The 16,571-nt window shown below is 36.1% G+C and overlaps 2 protein-coding genes across 2 annotated transcripts; both read right to left on the bottom strand.

Annotated features, from left to right (window-relative positions):
• Positions 1-8,781: 8,781 nt before the first annotated feature.
• CBG07786 lies at positions 8,782-10,104 on the bottom strand (the record flags this gene model as incomplete). Its single annotated transcript, XM_002645952.1, has 3 exons — positions 8,782-9,072; positions 9,825-9,974; positions 10,021-10,104. The coding sequence occupies 3 exons, from the start codon at positions 10,102-10,104 to the stop codon at positions 8,782-8,784; spliced, it is 525 nt and encodes a 174-aa protein (XP_002645998.1).
• A 3,862-nt stretch (positions 10,105-13,966) lies between these two features.
• Positions 13,967-16,571, bottom strand: CBG07788 (the record flags this gene model as incomplete). The annotated part of the gene is made up of 8 exons (XM_045240432.1): positions 13,967-14,046; positions 14,103-14,288; positions 14,471-14,707; positions 14,752-14,873; positions 14,917-14,983; positions 15,027-15,147; positions 15,194-15,303; positions 16,505-16,571. The coding sequence occupies 8 exons, from the start codon at positions 16,569-16,571 to the stop codon at positions 13,967-13,969; spliced, it is 990 nt and encodes a 329-aa protein (XP_045093434.1).

The following is a 16,571-nucleotide window of genomic DNA, read 5'->3' as shown; positions in this document are numbered from 1 at the left end:
CATTCCATGAGTCTACGAGACCGAACGCTCAATGTGCGTACTCAACAATTCATATCGTTTTTTTTATTCATTTTGTCAGTTCCTGAATTTTTCTTCAATGTATGTTCAGTGTTTGTTTATATTGGTTTCTATCAATACATTATTTGCACAAAACTTTTCAAGAGAAAAAGAAAGTTTTAAGAGAAAAGAACAGTTATTCTAAGTTTTAGAATCTCAGAAGAAGCAAAAAAAATAATCTAAAAAAGGAAAAAAAATCTGAAAATCCCTGGGACCACTAGACTTGAAAAGTGGGGGCAAAGAGACATTTGCATATGTCATTTGCTCAGTTGAAGAAAAGAGCCGTGGAAAACCTTTTTCGCGTGTGTCATTTCGTATTGGAAAAGCTGGGTGGTGGCAAAAGAAAATAACGGAAATAGTACAGGAAAACAGAGAGACGCAGAGCCAAAAATGATGAGCCCGCCGTCGCATAAATTGTCCGTTCGCTTTGGAGCTAGTGAGGGGGGAGGAATGGAGGATAGATGATATTTGCTTCTGATGAATAGAGGTCATCTGACTAACGCGGAAAGTTTTTTTTTGTTCCGTTATAGAAGATAGAAGAACTTTAAAAGAAACGTGACTGGTTTTTGTATCTTCCGTATTTAGAAGTAAACACCAAAATAAGGATAAACAAGTGCATGTATCGGAGATGAGACAAATTTCTTAGAATTTTCTATTTTTATGAGGGAGCCATAACATCTTTTAAAGGCAATTTTTAAAGAAATTTTCAGAATAAGTAAAATGAACTTATCTGAAAATATCAGAATCGCAAGTTTCAGGCAAGTTATAACAGTTTCAGTGCCAAAAATCACGTTTTTTAGTGTAAACACATCCACTTTCCAATAATATTATTTTTCTCAACTTCTAGGACTTTTGAGTACATGAAATGTGTGTGTTATACTCAAAATTTGATAAAATATGATATTTCAATTTTTTCAATTATATTTTATTTTTGAATTTTTGCCGATTGTCCAGATTTCTTCGAAAATTGAAAAAAAAAATCCTGAGAAAAATTTTGAAACATCTAATTTTATTGAAATTCGTGTATAACACAACAAATTTCATACCTTGAAACGCCTTAGAACTTGAGAAAATCGGCTTTGAAAACGCTGCTGTTGCACTGAAAATGCGATTTTCGGTACTGAAACTGATATAACTCTGCTGAAACTGGCGTGCGGATTCTAAAATTTTCAGAATTATCTAGATAAGATATTTTCAACCTATCCTAAAGTTTTCATCAGAAACTGAGTTGAACTACCTGTGTAAAATACACTTTCAAGGCCAGTCAGCTCATAAGGATCAAAGGACAGTCCTGATTGATGAGGTGAGCTTATTGTTCTCCTCTTAAGACCTTCAAATGTTTCTTCTCCCCACGAACGAAATACATCTTTTTGAGATCACGTATTGCATCAACTTTCATCTGAAACTTTGTTTTTGTTTCTCTTTCCTTATCACAAAAAAGTTTGAACTGGAAACACGAGAAGGCGAATCCAATGACCGGAATTATTTTTTGCTTTTCTTGAGTCATATGATTTGTATTATCGTTTCAAACAGCTGCTCAATGAGCTCTCGGGAGGGGGAAGTAAAAAGAAGCGTCATCAAACCAAAAAACTGGTAGCAGGATAAAAAAAGAAGAAAAAATAAGAACACATATACACGAAAACAAGAAGACAAGCGGCAAATGGCGGGAAAAGAAAAAAGAGACAAATCCCAAAGTCTTTCTTTGCTTTTTTATTCTGCTGCTCTCGGAGCAGCATGCACAAAACTAGGAATTGCTTAAAGACAGAATATGCCAAAAGTCGAAGAAAAATGAATCACTTTTTTTTCGGCTGAGAACAAGACGTTGTGAGACGTTTGTTAGGCTGAATTCGAAATAAGTTTACAATGGACCGCTTACTAGCTACGACATGCTGCAAAAAAAAAAACCGAACATCCCTCTTATATCAGAACGTTATCAAACTTTTTTGCCTCGCTGAACCTGTGACTGTCGCTGATAGTTTAATTGATAATTTCAGAAGAGATAGGAAAAAGGGAAAGTTACCGACAACGGAAAGAGCGAAGTTCAAGGGCATTTCAAATTTTTTTTTTTTAATAACTACCGTAGTCTGTTCTGTCAAGATCCGATAACTCAAGAAACATATATTTCGATGTAGAAAGAAATATATGTCATATTTGTTTTTCAGGCAAGAACAGGTGATTCGTGAAATCTTGCTAAAAAGTAATGCACTTCAATACACTTGAATGAAGTTTCAGATTTTTCTCATGCAACGAAAATTACCGATAAACGAAACCAAAACTGGACAAATTAGAAGTTGAAGATATGAGGAAATTGTCGGTTATTTCGGTTCTTAGATATTCTGGTCCTTAGAATTTCTGGTCTTTTCATGTCCAAATGAAATTAAGCACGGAAACTGTAAGAGCGAAAATTCAAAGGACTAAGTAAAATTTAGGTACCTAAAAGGATTGGGACCAAAAACTTTGATTGTAGGAACCAAAAAATGATCGAACAAGCCGAGAAGAGCTGTTTTATATAAGTTATCAATGATCTAATTTTTTTCTAGAAAAGAACTAACTAGGAGTCTTTTGCAGAAGAGAAATACCCCCGGCCTCATCCATGATCCCATCCACCTTCCCATGATTTTGTAGTTTTCATCACGGTCCCATCTTTGGATCGCAGTCCTATTTCCTAAATCTTGGGCTTTCTTGTGGATTTTTGGAGATGAACATGTTAACAGGATCAAAAAATCTGGGTTGATAAGACTATAGTCGTCATAATTGAAACGCTATTGATCGATGGGACCGGGAATACAGGAGTCGGTGATGTAATCATGTGATCTTTTATCTAGGTTAGACCCCAAAGATTGATTTTTTACCTTCCGGTAGAACTGGAAACACCACATTAGACTCTCGGACCAACAGGAACAGTTCGGCGAAAGTTGAATAAGATGAAATGAGAGCAAGTTCACAGGAAAAAAAGGGAGGCGTGAACTCTTTAGTACCCCAGTCAGTGGCAGATATTTCAAATGACAGAATAAGAGGACTCCTCTACTGTACCAAGCAGCTGTTGGCACAGAAGAAGAAATGTGAACTCTGTGGTACCACATACAGTCGCAGATGTTTCAAAAAGCAGAGAAAGTGCACTTTTCCGCCGTACCCCGCAGTTATTTGTGAATGACGAATTTTTGAAAAAAAATGGAGGAAAGCGCAAGTTGTCTGGGAGACATTCGTTTCTGAAATACACACATCAATCTGCGTCCAAAATTAGAAATGACATTCTGAACAGCTCATTCGAATTGTGGGATTATCTTTCAATGAGAGAGCTCTTCCCACCTGTGAACAAGTATCCTGTCTATCTCTTGATAACCCCAACTCAAACTAATGTAATTTTAAAGTATCTCTTAAGTTCTTACCGTAATTCAAAGACGATACTAAGAAGAGAGATGTACTTGTGGCAGTTGGAAAGGTTTTTAATGAAAGAAGATAGCTGGGAAGGTCGCGGTTCTGTGTGGCCCCGCCTCCCTGGTTACCATGCCCAACAACTGATATGAATGCCATTAAATGACGGGGAAAAGAACAAACAGATGATGAAAAAGAAGATACTGGTCGGTAGAATTATTACACAGAACACTAACTTTTGTTGAAATAATCATTATCACCTAAAAGTGGTTCTGGGTTTCTTACCTTCTTGTAAAACTGGAAGAACCGCATTAGACTCGTGGATCAGCAGAAACGATTTGGGGAACGTAGTAAGAATGAATGAGAGCAAATTCACAGAAAAGAGAAAGGGCCTCTGTGGGGGCCTCTGTGGTGCCGCAATAAGTCGCAGGTATTTCAGATAGTGCACTTTTCTACCGTACCAAACAGCTATTTGTGAATGACGCAACTTTGAAAAAAAAGAAGAACAGCGCGAGTTGTCTGGGAAACGTTTGCCTCTAGAACACATACATCAATCTACGTCCAAAATTAGAAATAACGGTCTAAAAAGATTGTGATTTTATTTGAATGAGGTCCAAAATAAGAAGGACTACAATCTGTGAAAGAGCTCAAAATGGTTTTTATAGGCACAAACACTTCACAGTAACCTGATTCCACTTCACTACTTATGAACTTTGTCTCTTTCCGAACAGTTTTGTGATCAGTTTTCGTAGTGAAAAGAGAAATTTTAATTGACTTTTTGAAACAGAGACAATTTTATTGGCAAATTGATGTATGCGAAATGAAATAGTGTAGCAAAATTGAGAGTGCGAACGATTGAGACAGTGATTGATACTCTTGAAACTAACTTTTCAAGCGAATACTGTACCTAAAACCGATCGCGAACCGAGACAGAAGAAAACGGGGTTTTTTCGAATAGTCGGCGACGACCTGCCGGACCAGGAATATGATCAGTGTACTGATTTTAGGAAAAGTCCCGCAAAACGGTAAACGTTGAGTCCCAATGTTACCTTTCCTGAGCTAGATATCTAAAAAACGCCAACTGACAAAATGTTCTTCATGAAATTCATAGTATTTTGTCAGTTAACCACTAATTGATATCTCTCACAGCAGTGAAGATAAAAGCTTAAAGGAGGCCAGACATCAAAAACAAAGTTTTCCTGATATTTTGCCTAGTGAACCCCCATGAGGAGTTGAACTCATGACAGGCAGCTCAGGGGTACAGCGCCGCTACCGGCTGAGCTACGAGAGCGGAAAAGCAGCTGCCGAACGATGGCCTACTAAGCGCGGCGCGATTTCGTCCCCCAAACTGTCCCCCAAAACTTTTGCTGTCTCGCCTCCTTTAAAATTAAAAATTTGAGGGTTCATAACTTTGAAGTGTTTTACGGTGAAATTTTTTCTGCTACCATAGAAATTTGATGGAAAAATCAAACATCTAATTCAATTTGCTATTTCTTCCGAATTATACTTCCCAACAATCTCCAAAATAGTTCCAAATTTGATAGGCAAAAGGACAGTGATGAATACATCAAAGGTGTGATACCGACGGACTCTCTATGTACTTGTTCGGCTTATTCAAGATAACTAAAATGAATAATTTAGTTGTCGGCAAGCAAAATCTATCTCTTTGAAGGTAAAAGTAATGATTCTTTGTGACATATCAAATACAGTTTTTTGTGCAAGTTACATAATTAACAGGACAGTCTTTGGAGTCTCCATTGGCAGATGGAATAGTTTTTTGATAGGAAATGAAAATAACCAGTTATTTTTAGATTTTTAAAAATATGATATTGTTGTCTTATATCTAATGTTACATTTTTCCAACCCTTTATTCCATTTTTGAGCCACCAACCTTCCTAAATATTGGCAACAAATCCCAATTATAGTCCCGGACGCGAAACATAACTGATATTTTTGGGCAGAAGTAGAGATGCTAAATAGGAGAGTTCAACCCTACCCGGAAGAAATGTTGGACTCACGCTCAAAATATGGGTGGAGCCTAAGTGGTCCTCCGAAAAATCTCAAAAAGAAATTCGAAAGGCTGAAATGCCCCATAACCATCTTAAGAAACCCAATTTTATTATCCGACAAGGAAAAATCTTGTGGGCCAAATACCGAGGAAAAAAGGATGGGCTCAATAGACGTATTCTGGTTTTAGTGAGACTCAATAAAAGGAAAGAAGAAGTACAGCAATTTCGTTATTATCTCAGCAATTTGAAAGGAGGTGGTGAATTTATGAGAAGTGCAGGAATGTTTCAACCGTTTGATAAAAGCAAATGCACGTAGTGTTGCTCAATTAAATGTTTGTTTCAGAATCTATAAATCTCTTAACAAGGAAACCTCAACAACCCACAAACCCAGATTTTGATGAAAATTTCAGAATATGTCAGGATAGCTTATCTGGAAGTATCTGAAGTTAAGCCCGCCAGTTTCAGCCGAGTTATATCAGTTTCAGTAGCGAAAATTGCCGTTTCAGTGAATTTAATGAATTTTGATATTTCAAATAGTTTCTCAAGAACAAAAAATTTTTATTTTTTAATTTTTTCACGGTTTTCCAGATTTCTTCGAAAACTGAAAAATTAATATGCTGAGAAAAAATTTGAAATATCAAAATTTATCCAAATGTGAGTATAAAGCAACATTTTTCAGGTTCTTAAAGGTCCTAGGACTTGAGAAAATCGTCTTTGAAAATCGCTGTTTTGCACTGAAATGGTGATTTTCGGTACTGAAACTGATGTAGCTCGGCTGAAACTGAAAATTTCTAAAAATTTCAGAAATGTCTAGATAGGCTATCCTTGACGTATCTTGAAGTTTTAATCAAAATCTGGGTCTGTGAGGTGTTAAGGTTCCTTTGTCAAATGCAGAATGTCCTGTAGCACATGCTACTATCATGAATTATTTCACTTTCGAACACTTTCTGAATAGACCCACTTTCTCAATAGGCTAATTTGAATTAAGTGCTCTCAAATTTCATACTTTTTGAATAGTACAGTAGTCCTTTCTATTACTATCTGACTAGGAATTTTGAAACCTTGTTGTTATACCTCTCCAAAGAACCAGCTTAAGTACCACCCTGGACATAGCTCGTTTTTTTTGGCGGATCTTGAAACGCAACTTGAAATGTTATCAAATAAATAATCAGCAAGCCGATGCTCGTGCTACAGTAAACGAAGACTGATGATAAAAGGGGAGGAGTTTGGATGAGGTGATAGAAAAAAAGGGGAGGAGTTTGGATGAGGTGACCTTATGAGCAATTCTTGTTTTATGAATCATGATATGTGAAAGCTAAGATGCGAGCCATCAGCAAATAGTGAGCAATTAAATTCAAATATCTACTCCAAATCATCAATTATGGGTGAGAAAAGTCAACAAGTTTGAATGCTGTCCTATTTGGGATAATGTTGACATACCGTAGTTGCCAATAGCATATTATATATTTTTGTCTATTTTTTGTTGAAATTAGTCAACTTTAAATGTCTGAAAATCAATGTGCATTTCATTGGATAATCCTGAAAATATCAGGCATACGGAAAAATATAGATTTCAATATTTTTACTTGTCAACTTTGTTGTACAAAATCATATCATGAGTAAAACCGCAAAAACTTTTAATTACTATTGTCATATCCGACTGAATAGAATTTAGGATTATTTCGCAACTTTCCTTATTCTGGAATAAAACTTGATCAAACACAGGGATACTATACAATCTAAGGGATACTGTAGTCACAGGATACTGTACAATCACAGGGACACTGTAGTTTTGTTTTTAATTACTGTCAGACGAGAAGTTGGGAAAACATTAGGATCCCAATTCTAAGACAATATTGGATTTCAAATAAAGTTTTTGCACTTCGACGTGACGCAAGTAAATTTGACACGAAAATATAAATAATCCTGTCATATTGTAATAAACTAATATATAAGTTTTCGTATTTCTCAAAAAATATCGTTTAACCTGTAAGTCCCTTTCATTGTTCCAAGGAACTATTGGAGTTTCCTTTTTACGGCAATTTTTTTTCTTCGAAAGTCTTAATTTTTCAAAAATTCGGTGAATTCTCGTTCAAAAGTTATGAAAACCTATCAATTTTATTGTAATTGAGCAAATTGTTCAGAAAAACTCTGTTTTAACGAATTTTCGAATTATTTTTCACTAAAAATGTGAAGGAATTTTCAATTTCAAACAACACAATTGAGGGAGTTCGTCTATCACAGGAGCCGTTCTATTTTTATTTCAAGTTTTTCTTAAAGAGCCATTCTATTAGAGGAGCCTATCTGTTGAAGAGGTCGTTCCAATACATGCTTTACGGTACCTTGAATTTCATTCGACTCCTCTCAACACTATGGATGCTTTCTGTTGCCAGCGATCCTATACTTTTGCTACAGTACTCTTTCTACAGTATCCAGTTACTGATATGTAAAAGTGCAGGTAGTTATAGTGGGTCATAAAATGACTTTATTAGCAATTCTAGTTTGATGAGCCATTCTGTGTGAGAGCTAAAGTGCATGCCATTAGCAAACAGCAAATAGGAGCATTCAAATATGAACTATAAAATACCGTTAATGGGTGAGAAAGGTCATCGTTTTTGAATGCAGTGTTATTTACCTACAGTATCGGCCGAAAATTCAACTTCTCCTGGCTTTGGTGAAACATAGTCAATTATGAAATAAAACAACCTAATAAATGTTGTTTGAAAAGCCTGAAAATTTCAAGGTATACGAAAAACCATATGTAGATTTTCAATTTCGCAGTGGAAAACTTTGTTGTAAGAAATCATCCAGTCAAGATATCCCGCTCTAAAGTGTGAAGACTATTAACTTTTTTTTTATTCATTCAAAACTGTCATCTTCCTTCTAAAAATCAGCACAGTTTCGATTAAATCGAAGGTACCATAACTTTGAAGGGTTTTTTCGATTCCGATTATTGAAATTACCTCAAAATGTTATACCGGTCCCATTTCCATAGACACACGAACGGCAGCTGAATGTAAGGGAAAGAAATAAATCTGATTTGTAGAAAAAAGTCATACTGGTTGAGTCGTCATAAATAACTACTGGAAGCCTTTTTTCTGTTTTCTTGTTCCTTGGGAAAACTCTAAACAAAAACGTAGAAAAATACAAAGAATCAATTTATGATATGACCAGGACAGACAAAAAAAAACGAGCAGAATGAGAAAACAAAATACTCAAAGAGAAAGATGTTGTTGAAGAAGGTGAGGGGATATTAGAGAAATGAGTAACAGGTGGTAATAATAATAATTATTTTGAGTGTTTGGAGATGAGATTTTCGAAGATAAGAGGGGAAGGAAATTTAGGCGTTCACACGTGGAACCTTTCTCGCTCTGAGACCAGACTGGTGGCATTGCATGATTTGATCCCAACGGGCCAAGCAGACAACCATATCCTTGCGGAGGGACTTGACTCCCCAGAATCGTCGTGGGTTGCTTTGTGGTTGGCACATTTGAACGCATTGCTCTCCGAGTTCAGCGACTCCGTTGGATCTGCAGCATTCGCTGTTGTCGTGGGTTTGTGCGGCACAGTGGACAATAGCTGGGAGATATTTGTAAAGACGGCAGCGGGATGGTTGGATGGTGTGCATTAGCTGGAAGACATTAGTAGAAAAATAAAGAATTCGATTTTATCAGATTATCCTAATTTTGAACTATTATCGACTGTTCTAGACGTTCAACCGCAAATAATACTTTTCAAAAAACTTGTGTATTTTCACATACAGTACAAAAATTTTACAAAAGACGTTCAAATACGCTCTTTTCAGTAGATTATAACAATTTTCAGGAAGCTGAAGCTCGGCTGCCAAGTTTTCAATCACTTTGAAAAGGTTGGAGTGTGTAAAACAAACCTAAATTGAAAATTTTGCGTTTGTCCAGTTTCATGAGATTCCCTAGTTTTTTCAGCTACTTTCCAACTTCTGAAGTACATCTGTTTTTTTCCACAGTTTCAGTATGAAAATAGATAAAAGGTGTATTTTCAAAATCGGAGACTTGCTAAAAAACTAGGAATTTTCAAAAAATTCTGTAAATACAATGTTTTCAGTCTAGCTCTGTGTCTTCTAAAATCTTCAAAGTGATCCGAAACTTGACAGCCGAGCTCTAGAATCCTGAAAATTACCGAAATAAACTGAACCACATGTTTTCGTTTATTATATTATTGACCGGTACTGTAACATAATTCAGCTTTTACAGATTTTTCTGGTCTAAAGCCTCTCTGGCAAACAATTTAGTACTGAGAGTGTAACCCCGAAGCTCCATATTCTTTAAAATCAATATTCTGTGAAACATAACAAATGTTGCGATTTTTAGGAACTGAGATCCTCTAAATTCAACTCAAACTTACCACAACTCTGGCTTCAATGGCATTTGTCTCGTAGATACAGAGTCCACGACACTCAGGTGGCACAAATCTGGAGCAGCAGCTTCCGAAAACTTGGTCTGCTACTTTCCGCTCAATGCACGGCTTCCAATTGCTGGCTTCTGTTCCACAATTCTGAAAAACAGTTTTCCGTTTGAAAATCTTTTTAGTCAAAACTCACTCCCGGATTATCAAAATCAATTCCATTCTCTTGACAATATCCGAGTGTAGCGAACGCTGCCAAAAAGATTGTTAGCCGCAACATTTTTCTGATCTAGAAAAGGTAAATGGTTTGGTGGGTAACAAAGGAACAAAATTAATCAACGAGGGGTAACAAGTGGCGAACTGCAAAAAAAGCCAGAGTGTGATGTAGTAGTAATGAAATGGAGTAGAAAAAGAACTGAGATAGTGAAGAATAGGAATTGAGAAAAAAGAATGGGAATGGATGAGAAAACTGGTATATATCAAAGTAAAGTGAAATGATGAGTGAAAGTTTTTTGAAAGACAATGCGGCGAGAATAAGGAAAGAGGTGGGAGAAGCATAAATTGGTGGTGAAGTGGACATTTCTCATAAGTGCCAATTATTAAGACGCTTGACTTCGATTAGCATTATTTTATTGTAATATGAAAAAAAATAAATGGACGGACAAAAATATGGTAGAATGGATAATTCAAAAATAGCTATAAATCGCCCGTATTTCGTCTGATAGAAGCCCACCCAAACCGTCAACTTCGAACTCAATTATTTTGGTTTCTGTGAAAGATGCGAAAGATGTGTCAACTAATAAATTGCGTATCGTAAGATCACAAATATTTTATGGAAAAATGGTATATTAGCTGGTAGATCTAGACTTTATAACTAAATGTCAGTTGGTGTATGAACACCTAACCTGTAAAAAAACACAGACAAAAAGGATACATCCAACTAAGCAACATGTTCCTCCTCATTTTTTGAAAGTGGTGGCGCAACACGCTTGCGCAAGCGAGGCGTACCTCATTAAAAAATGATAAGGATCGCCACTATTTTGTCGCCTCCTCGCTGCGCTGTTGCGCAAAACCTTCCTTCCTGCCCCTTTTTTCAACATCTCAAGGTGTCCTTGATAGAGAGTGGCCAACGTGAAATATATCCGGTAATAGGCGCGCGGGCCGTCATTTTGTTGCAGCCTTGTTGAAGGCGAAACTTGGCAAAGGACAAGTTTTGACGGTCGAAACAAGATGAAGGAGACGGTGTTGGTGACGACGACGGTGAAAAAAAGAATGAATGGTGAAAGCGAAGGAGGAAGCAGTTGTTGCGTCGTTGATTGTCCAATGGCACATTAGTGAAATCGTATATCGTATTTTTATTCCGCGTTCAATTTGCCAGACATTTTTTTGATAGTCGTTAGGAACGACGCGGAGACATCTAATGATTATTCTAAGAACAAGGTATTGGGTTTAAGGCTTGTAGAACCCAGAACACCAAACTCAGAAAGCTTGTCACATAGAGGGTACAAAAAATGTTGAGGTCATTGGGATACAACGTGATTTAGGGGAACAAAATCCTCAATTCGGGGGTGCAAAATCTCTGGAAAAAGTCGAGCTTTGTTCCCCAGAGTTAGTGATTTCGTAAACCTAAATCAATTTGTACCCCGTTGTACCCTCGAATCGTTGAACGATCCGGATTATAGGCCAGGAAACTCATAGATTTGAAAAAAAAAACTCAAATTAAAATAATCGAATTTTCGAAAATTTTCATTTTTTTTCTCAAAGTTCGCTACTTTCTTTGATAAATTTCACGTTCTAGACTTGAAGGACAGTCCAAAAAAAAAAGACTTTTGAAAAAGGAGATCGTTAATTTTTTCAGTGTCACAAAATTTCAAATTTGGGAATTTCGAGTATTAGATTTTTTGATCAAAACATTTGAGATATCAGACTATCTAATTTTTTAGTATACCAGAACTGTCGATTTTTGCGAAAAATTTTGACTAACCTTTGCGAATTTTTGAATTATATTATCCTGAACAAGCCGAATTTGGAGATCATATTTTTCACTCAATGGACAGAACATACACAGTACATGTTATTGAAATATACAAAACTGTATTTTCAGTTGATTTCCTTTCATTTTTACGGTTTTCCGGAGTCTGGAGCTCGGTTGTCAAGTTTCCGATCAGGTTGAAATTTTTGGTGGGTGTAAAACAGATCTGGTTTGAAAACGTTGCATTCACAGAATTTTTAGAAAATTCCTAGTTTTTCAGCTATCCGCCGATTTTTGAAAGACGCTTTTTTGTTCAGGTTTTCAGTACAAAACGGCCCGAAAGGGATTTCCAAAATTGGCAAATAACCAAAAAACTTGGAATTTTTTGAAAAATTCTGTGCATGAAAAGTTTCAAATCTGGATCTGTTTTGCATTCTCCAAAATTTTCAAACCGATCGGAAAACCGACTTCCAGACTTCTGAAAATGGTCAAATCGAGCCGAAAATCCAGTGAAAAACGTAGTACTGTAAATCATACGAGGCAAGTCAAATTCTGAAGCTTCGAACTACAAAAAAGTGTAGCAAACAAATTTCATATCAGCAAAAACCAGAAATTTTCAAAATGCTGCAAAAGCATAAATCACCTCTGAAACAGCAACGAATACAGTTCCAGCTGAAAAACCACAAAAAATGTCGTTAGTCTGGCCACATAGTCACACTTCAATAGAAAAACAGTACGAAGTCCCAAGAAGCGAAAGTTACAAGAAGCAAAAATATTTTGCATTGTGTTCCCACCCACTTCTGTCGTTTTTTTCTTTGTTAGTTGGTTTCACTGCTGCAGAAGTCAGCTTTTATCAATCAAACACAGTGTCGCCATCCAAATGAGTGTTCCGTTTCAGCGAATAGAGGTCAATTAGGGGCAGAAGACGTACTACACCAATAAAGATAAGATTATCCGGCAACAGAAAAAAGTGGGAGAAGTGGATACAAATTTGAATCGAATTAAAACAATGAATAAGGGAGGAAGTGGTGAATGGGATACAAGTGGAAGACACGGACATATGTGTAAAAACAATGTTTGAATGTGAAAAAGAGACGGGGGCAAAAAGGGGAAAGAAGATAAGAATATAAAAATTTCGGAAAGTGGGGAAAGCTGGATTTCCAAATGACTGACTTGTGGGAAACAAATGCAGATGAAAGAAAGGAGGGGGACCGATTTCCATTGAACAAGGAAGATGTAGATCAGTGAACCGGTCCCTTGTGACTTCAAATTTCAAATCGTATGCCTAATGAGATTGATTTCGATTTTTGATGTTGCCAATTTAACTTTTTTGATTCAGCAGGAACGGGTCAATAGAATGAGTAGACACATACATGGGCGATCAAGCCGACCACAATATACAGAAATACATTTTTAAGTAGATTTTTAGCCATTTTCACCATTTTCACCAGTCTGGAGCTGTCAAGTTTCCTCTTACATTTAAAGTTTTCGAGGGTGTATATCAGACCAGAATAAATAATTTTGCATTCACAGAATTTTTGATATAATTGCCGATTTTCAGCTAACTGCCGATTTTCAGCTAATTGCCAAATATTCGAAAGACTTTTTATTGACCCGTTTTGTACTGAAAATGTAAAGAAATAGGTGTCTTTCAGAAATCGGAAAATATCTGAAAATGAGGAGTTTTAAAAAAATCCTATGAACGCAAAATTCTTAATCTAGGTCTGTTCTACACCTTCCAAATATTTAACAGTGATCGAAAAATTGACTAGTGATCTCCAGACTTCCTAAAAATTGTCAAAACAGTCGAAAATCAATCGAAAAATCTGTTTTTGTGAATTTTATTGACTGGTACTGTATATTGACTCGAAATAGGCAATATAAGGCTTTCTATTATAAATTTTACAAAATTTTCAAAAAAGTTCTCACTGAGACTTGGTTTTCAAGCCCCCCCCCCCCCCCAGAAATGTTTGGAATACATTGAAAACTTTGTACAGTTGCCTCCGTTCCGAGCCATGAGTAAAAAAAGAACTTTATTACAGAATATTCAAGTCAATTTATGTTTAGTGACTCTAATTACATTCCTTACACACAAAAAATAATTTTCCTCCTGAGATTATAAATAATACAGATTAGTAAAAAAAATTTCCGTGCCTGGCTTTTCCATATTTCATATGAAAATCACCATAGAGATGCCGAGCGCGAGAATGATTGACGTCCATTGATTGTGGCGTGGTGTATTCTTCGCAACTGCAAAATAGAACACATAAAAACGTTTTCGACTGATTAGTGTCGACATGACCTACCACAGACCGTTCCATTAGACACCACTTGGCCATAGGGGGACAACTGATTGCAAAGATCTTGATCCATGACGTAGGAGGCGTCGGAAGTCAAGAAGGCTTGGTCGCTCTTTGCCATGAAGTTGACTTTTGGAACTTGGAGTTTAGTGAAGTTGGTGTTTCCAGAGACAGAGAAGGTTGGCTCGAGAGCTGGAAAGAAATTGCGAATTTTGTTTTTTGTGACATCAAATTCAAACATCAGAAATTTGTTTAAACACCTGCTTTTTTTTCAAGTAGTTTGATTCTCAAAAAAACATTGAACGATCTATTATATTCATTTCAAATTTATTTCCTTTATCAATCCCTTCAATTTTGATTTTAATTCCTCTTACTAGCTGTTGCCATTGGATCCGATGCGTAGACTTTCTCCAACAATGGCATCGATAGAGTGTTCAAATTGGTGGATCGGATATAGACCCTTCCATACACTTCCTTAACATATTGCAACTTATCCGTAATGTTGGCATTGTTGGTTCCCTCAACGTACAAGTGTCCGGTAATTAGCTCACATCCATCAGTTAATCCGCCATTAATTCCATTCATTGTCGAGTTGCACTCTTTCAATGGTCCTAGAATCATTATCATGATGTATTTCTCTATCTAGATTGCTCACCAGCTCTTCCTTGACAAACTACAAAACTATCGTTCTGCCCTCTCTGCACATTTGTATACCTCATCCCTTCCTCAGAAGTAATGCACAACTTCGGGTTGAATGTGAGTCCCAGACGATTTACTCTGAATTTTTGTAGACAGCACTCGTAAATAACTTTTTTCATACCTGAGATACGGCATTCCCAAACGCTCGAGAGCAGAATTATTTGCGACCATAAAGTCTACTGGGAAACCTGAAAAATATTAGAAGAAGTGTCCTAAGCAAAAGAAGCATACTAGTATTGGTACAAACGACAGTACGCAGACGGGCGAAAAAGTCAAGACGAGGGTAAGTGGTTTCGGAAACTTGAACACATCCATTCACTTCCTCGACGTAGGCCAATTTGGAATAGAGGGTCTGAAACATCAAATTTTATCAAATGCCTGATAATTGGATTTCTCACAGCAACAGGATCAGAACCTCCGAATACCAAATTTCCAGTAATCCGAGTGCAATTATCCTCGAGCCCAGTCACTGTTCCGTTGAAAACACATTCTTTCGCCGGTTTTCCAGCTGAAAATTTGAAACTAATTTTTTTTCAGACTTTTTCTTATCATAACAAGGCTTTGTTATTTTCACGGAATCTGATTTTTCACATCACTTGTATGACACAGAAGACAGTGGAGATAATGTGTAGGTGTGTAGGTGCTCACGTGTACGCTAACTCATTTTCTCACTAAGGAAGCATGGGTGGATTTTTTTTTCAAAACAAAGGTATCAGTAAAGAAGAGTTCAGAGATGGGAGGGTGTGAGAAAAAATGATGAACTTTTTCGGGGGAATATATTTTCAAATGAACTTTCCGAAATTGCAGAGGCTACGGTAATCTCTTTATACTTTGAAACAACTTCCGTTTTCTGATTTAAAAATAGCATGTACTTTAACAACACTATCATCAGACTAGACAGAGGTGATTTGAAAAGTGTCAAAACCTTAGAAAAGTCATTCACATTACTTATGGAAAAGTTTTCAAAATCATAATAAAATTTATACACGTGAGACATTATGACTGGTATTCTGAGAAAGAATAATCAGAACTTTTTTTTGAGAATAACGAGGAATAATTTTGAAAATAAATATTTTTACTAACTCTCAGTAGAAACGAGAAAAGATAAAAGAAAATTTAATGAGTAATTAGGATTTAAAAATGTTCATACTTTGATGAAAAAGATTGAAGTTTCATTAGACAACAATACTTATGACATTGTACTTCTAAAATGTCACCGGTAAGGTTGACAATTATGATTAAAAAAATCATTTTATGAATTTTAAGAAATTTGATAGCAAGCTGAAAATTTCGAAATCATAATCATAATAACGTCTGTTCAGGTATGACATCATCCTTCTTGAGCTCAGGATATGTGTAAGTTATTTATGAAAAACTAGAATGATTCGGTAAGGTTATGCACCTGGTTGAAAAGTTGTAACAACATTTGTCGATACTAATAAACAACTGAACCTTAATTTTCACTTCTTCTTCTGAATTTAATATAGTTTTGTTTTTTTTTCAATATTAGACCATTAAAACAAAAATCTTCAAAACGTCAACTGTGCATCATTGACTTCAACTTGATATATCTATCCAATTTTATTCATTCTTTTATATTCTCCTAGCCTTTCAAAACTGTATAGTTAGACTTTAACCAAAAAAAGAACCACCATAAAAAGGAAAACTCGATCAACCGCACTTCCTAAACTATAAGCACCCTAACTCACCGATAAAACATCCCCAAATTGTTGAGAACACCATGATTGCAATGAACATATTCCACTTCCTGTTCAT

This window comes from Caenorhabditis briggsae, assembly GCF_000004555.2.
Source record: "Caenorhabditis briggsae complete genome, chrX, whole genome shotgun sequence".
Classification (NCBI taxonomy): Eukaryota; Metazoa; Nematoda; class Chromadorea; order Rhabditida; family Rhabditidae; genus Caenorhabditis; species Caenorhabditis briggsae.
This window is presented reverse-complemented; position numbering and strand designations above follow the sequence as displayed.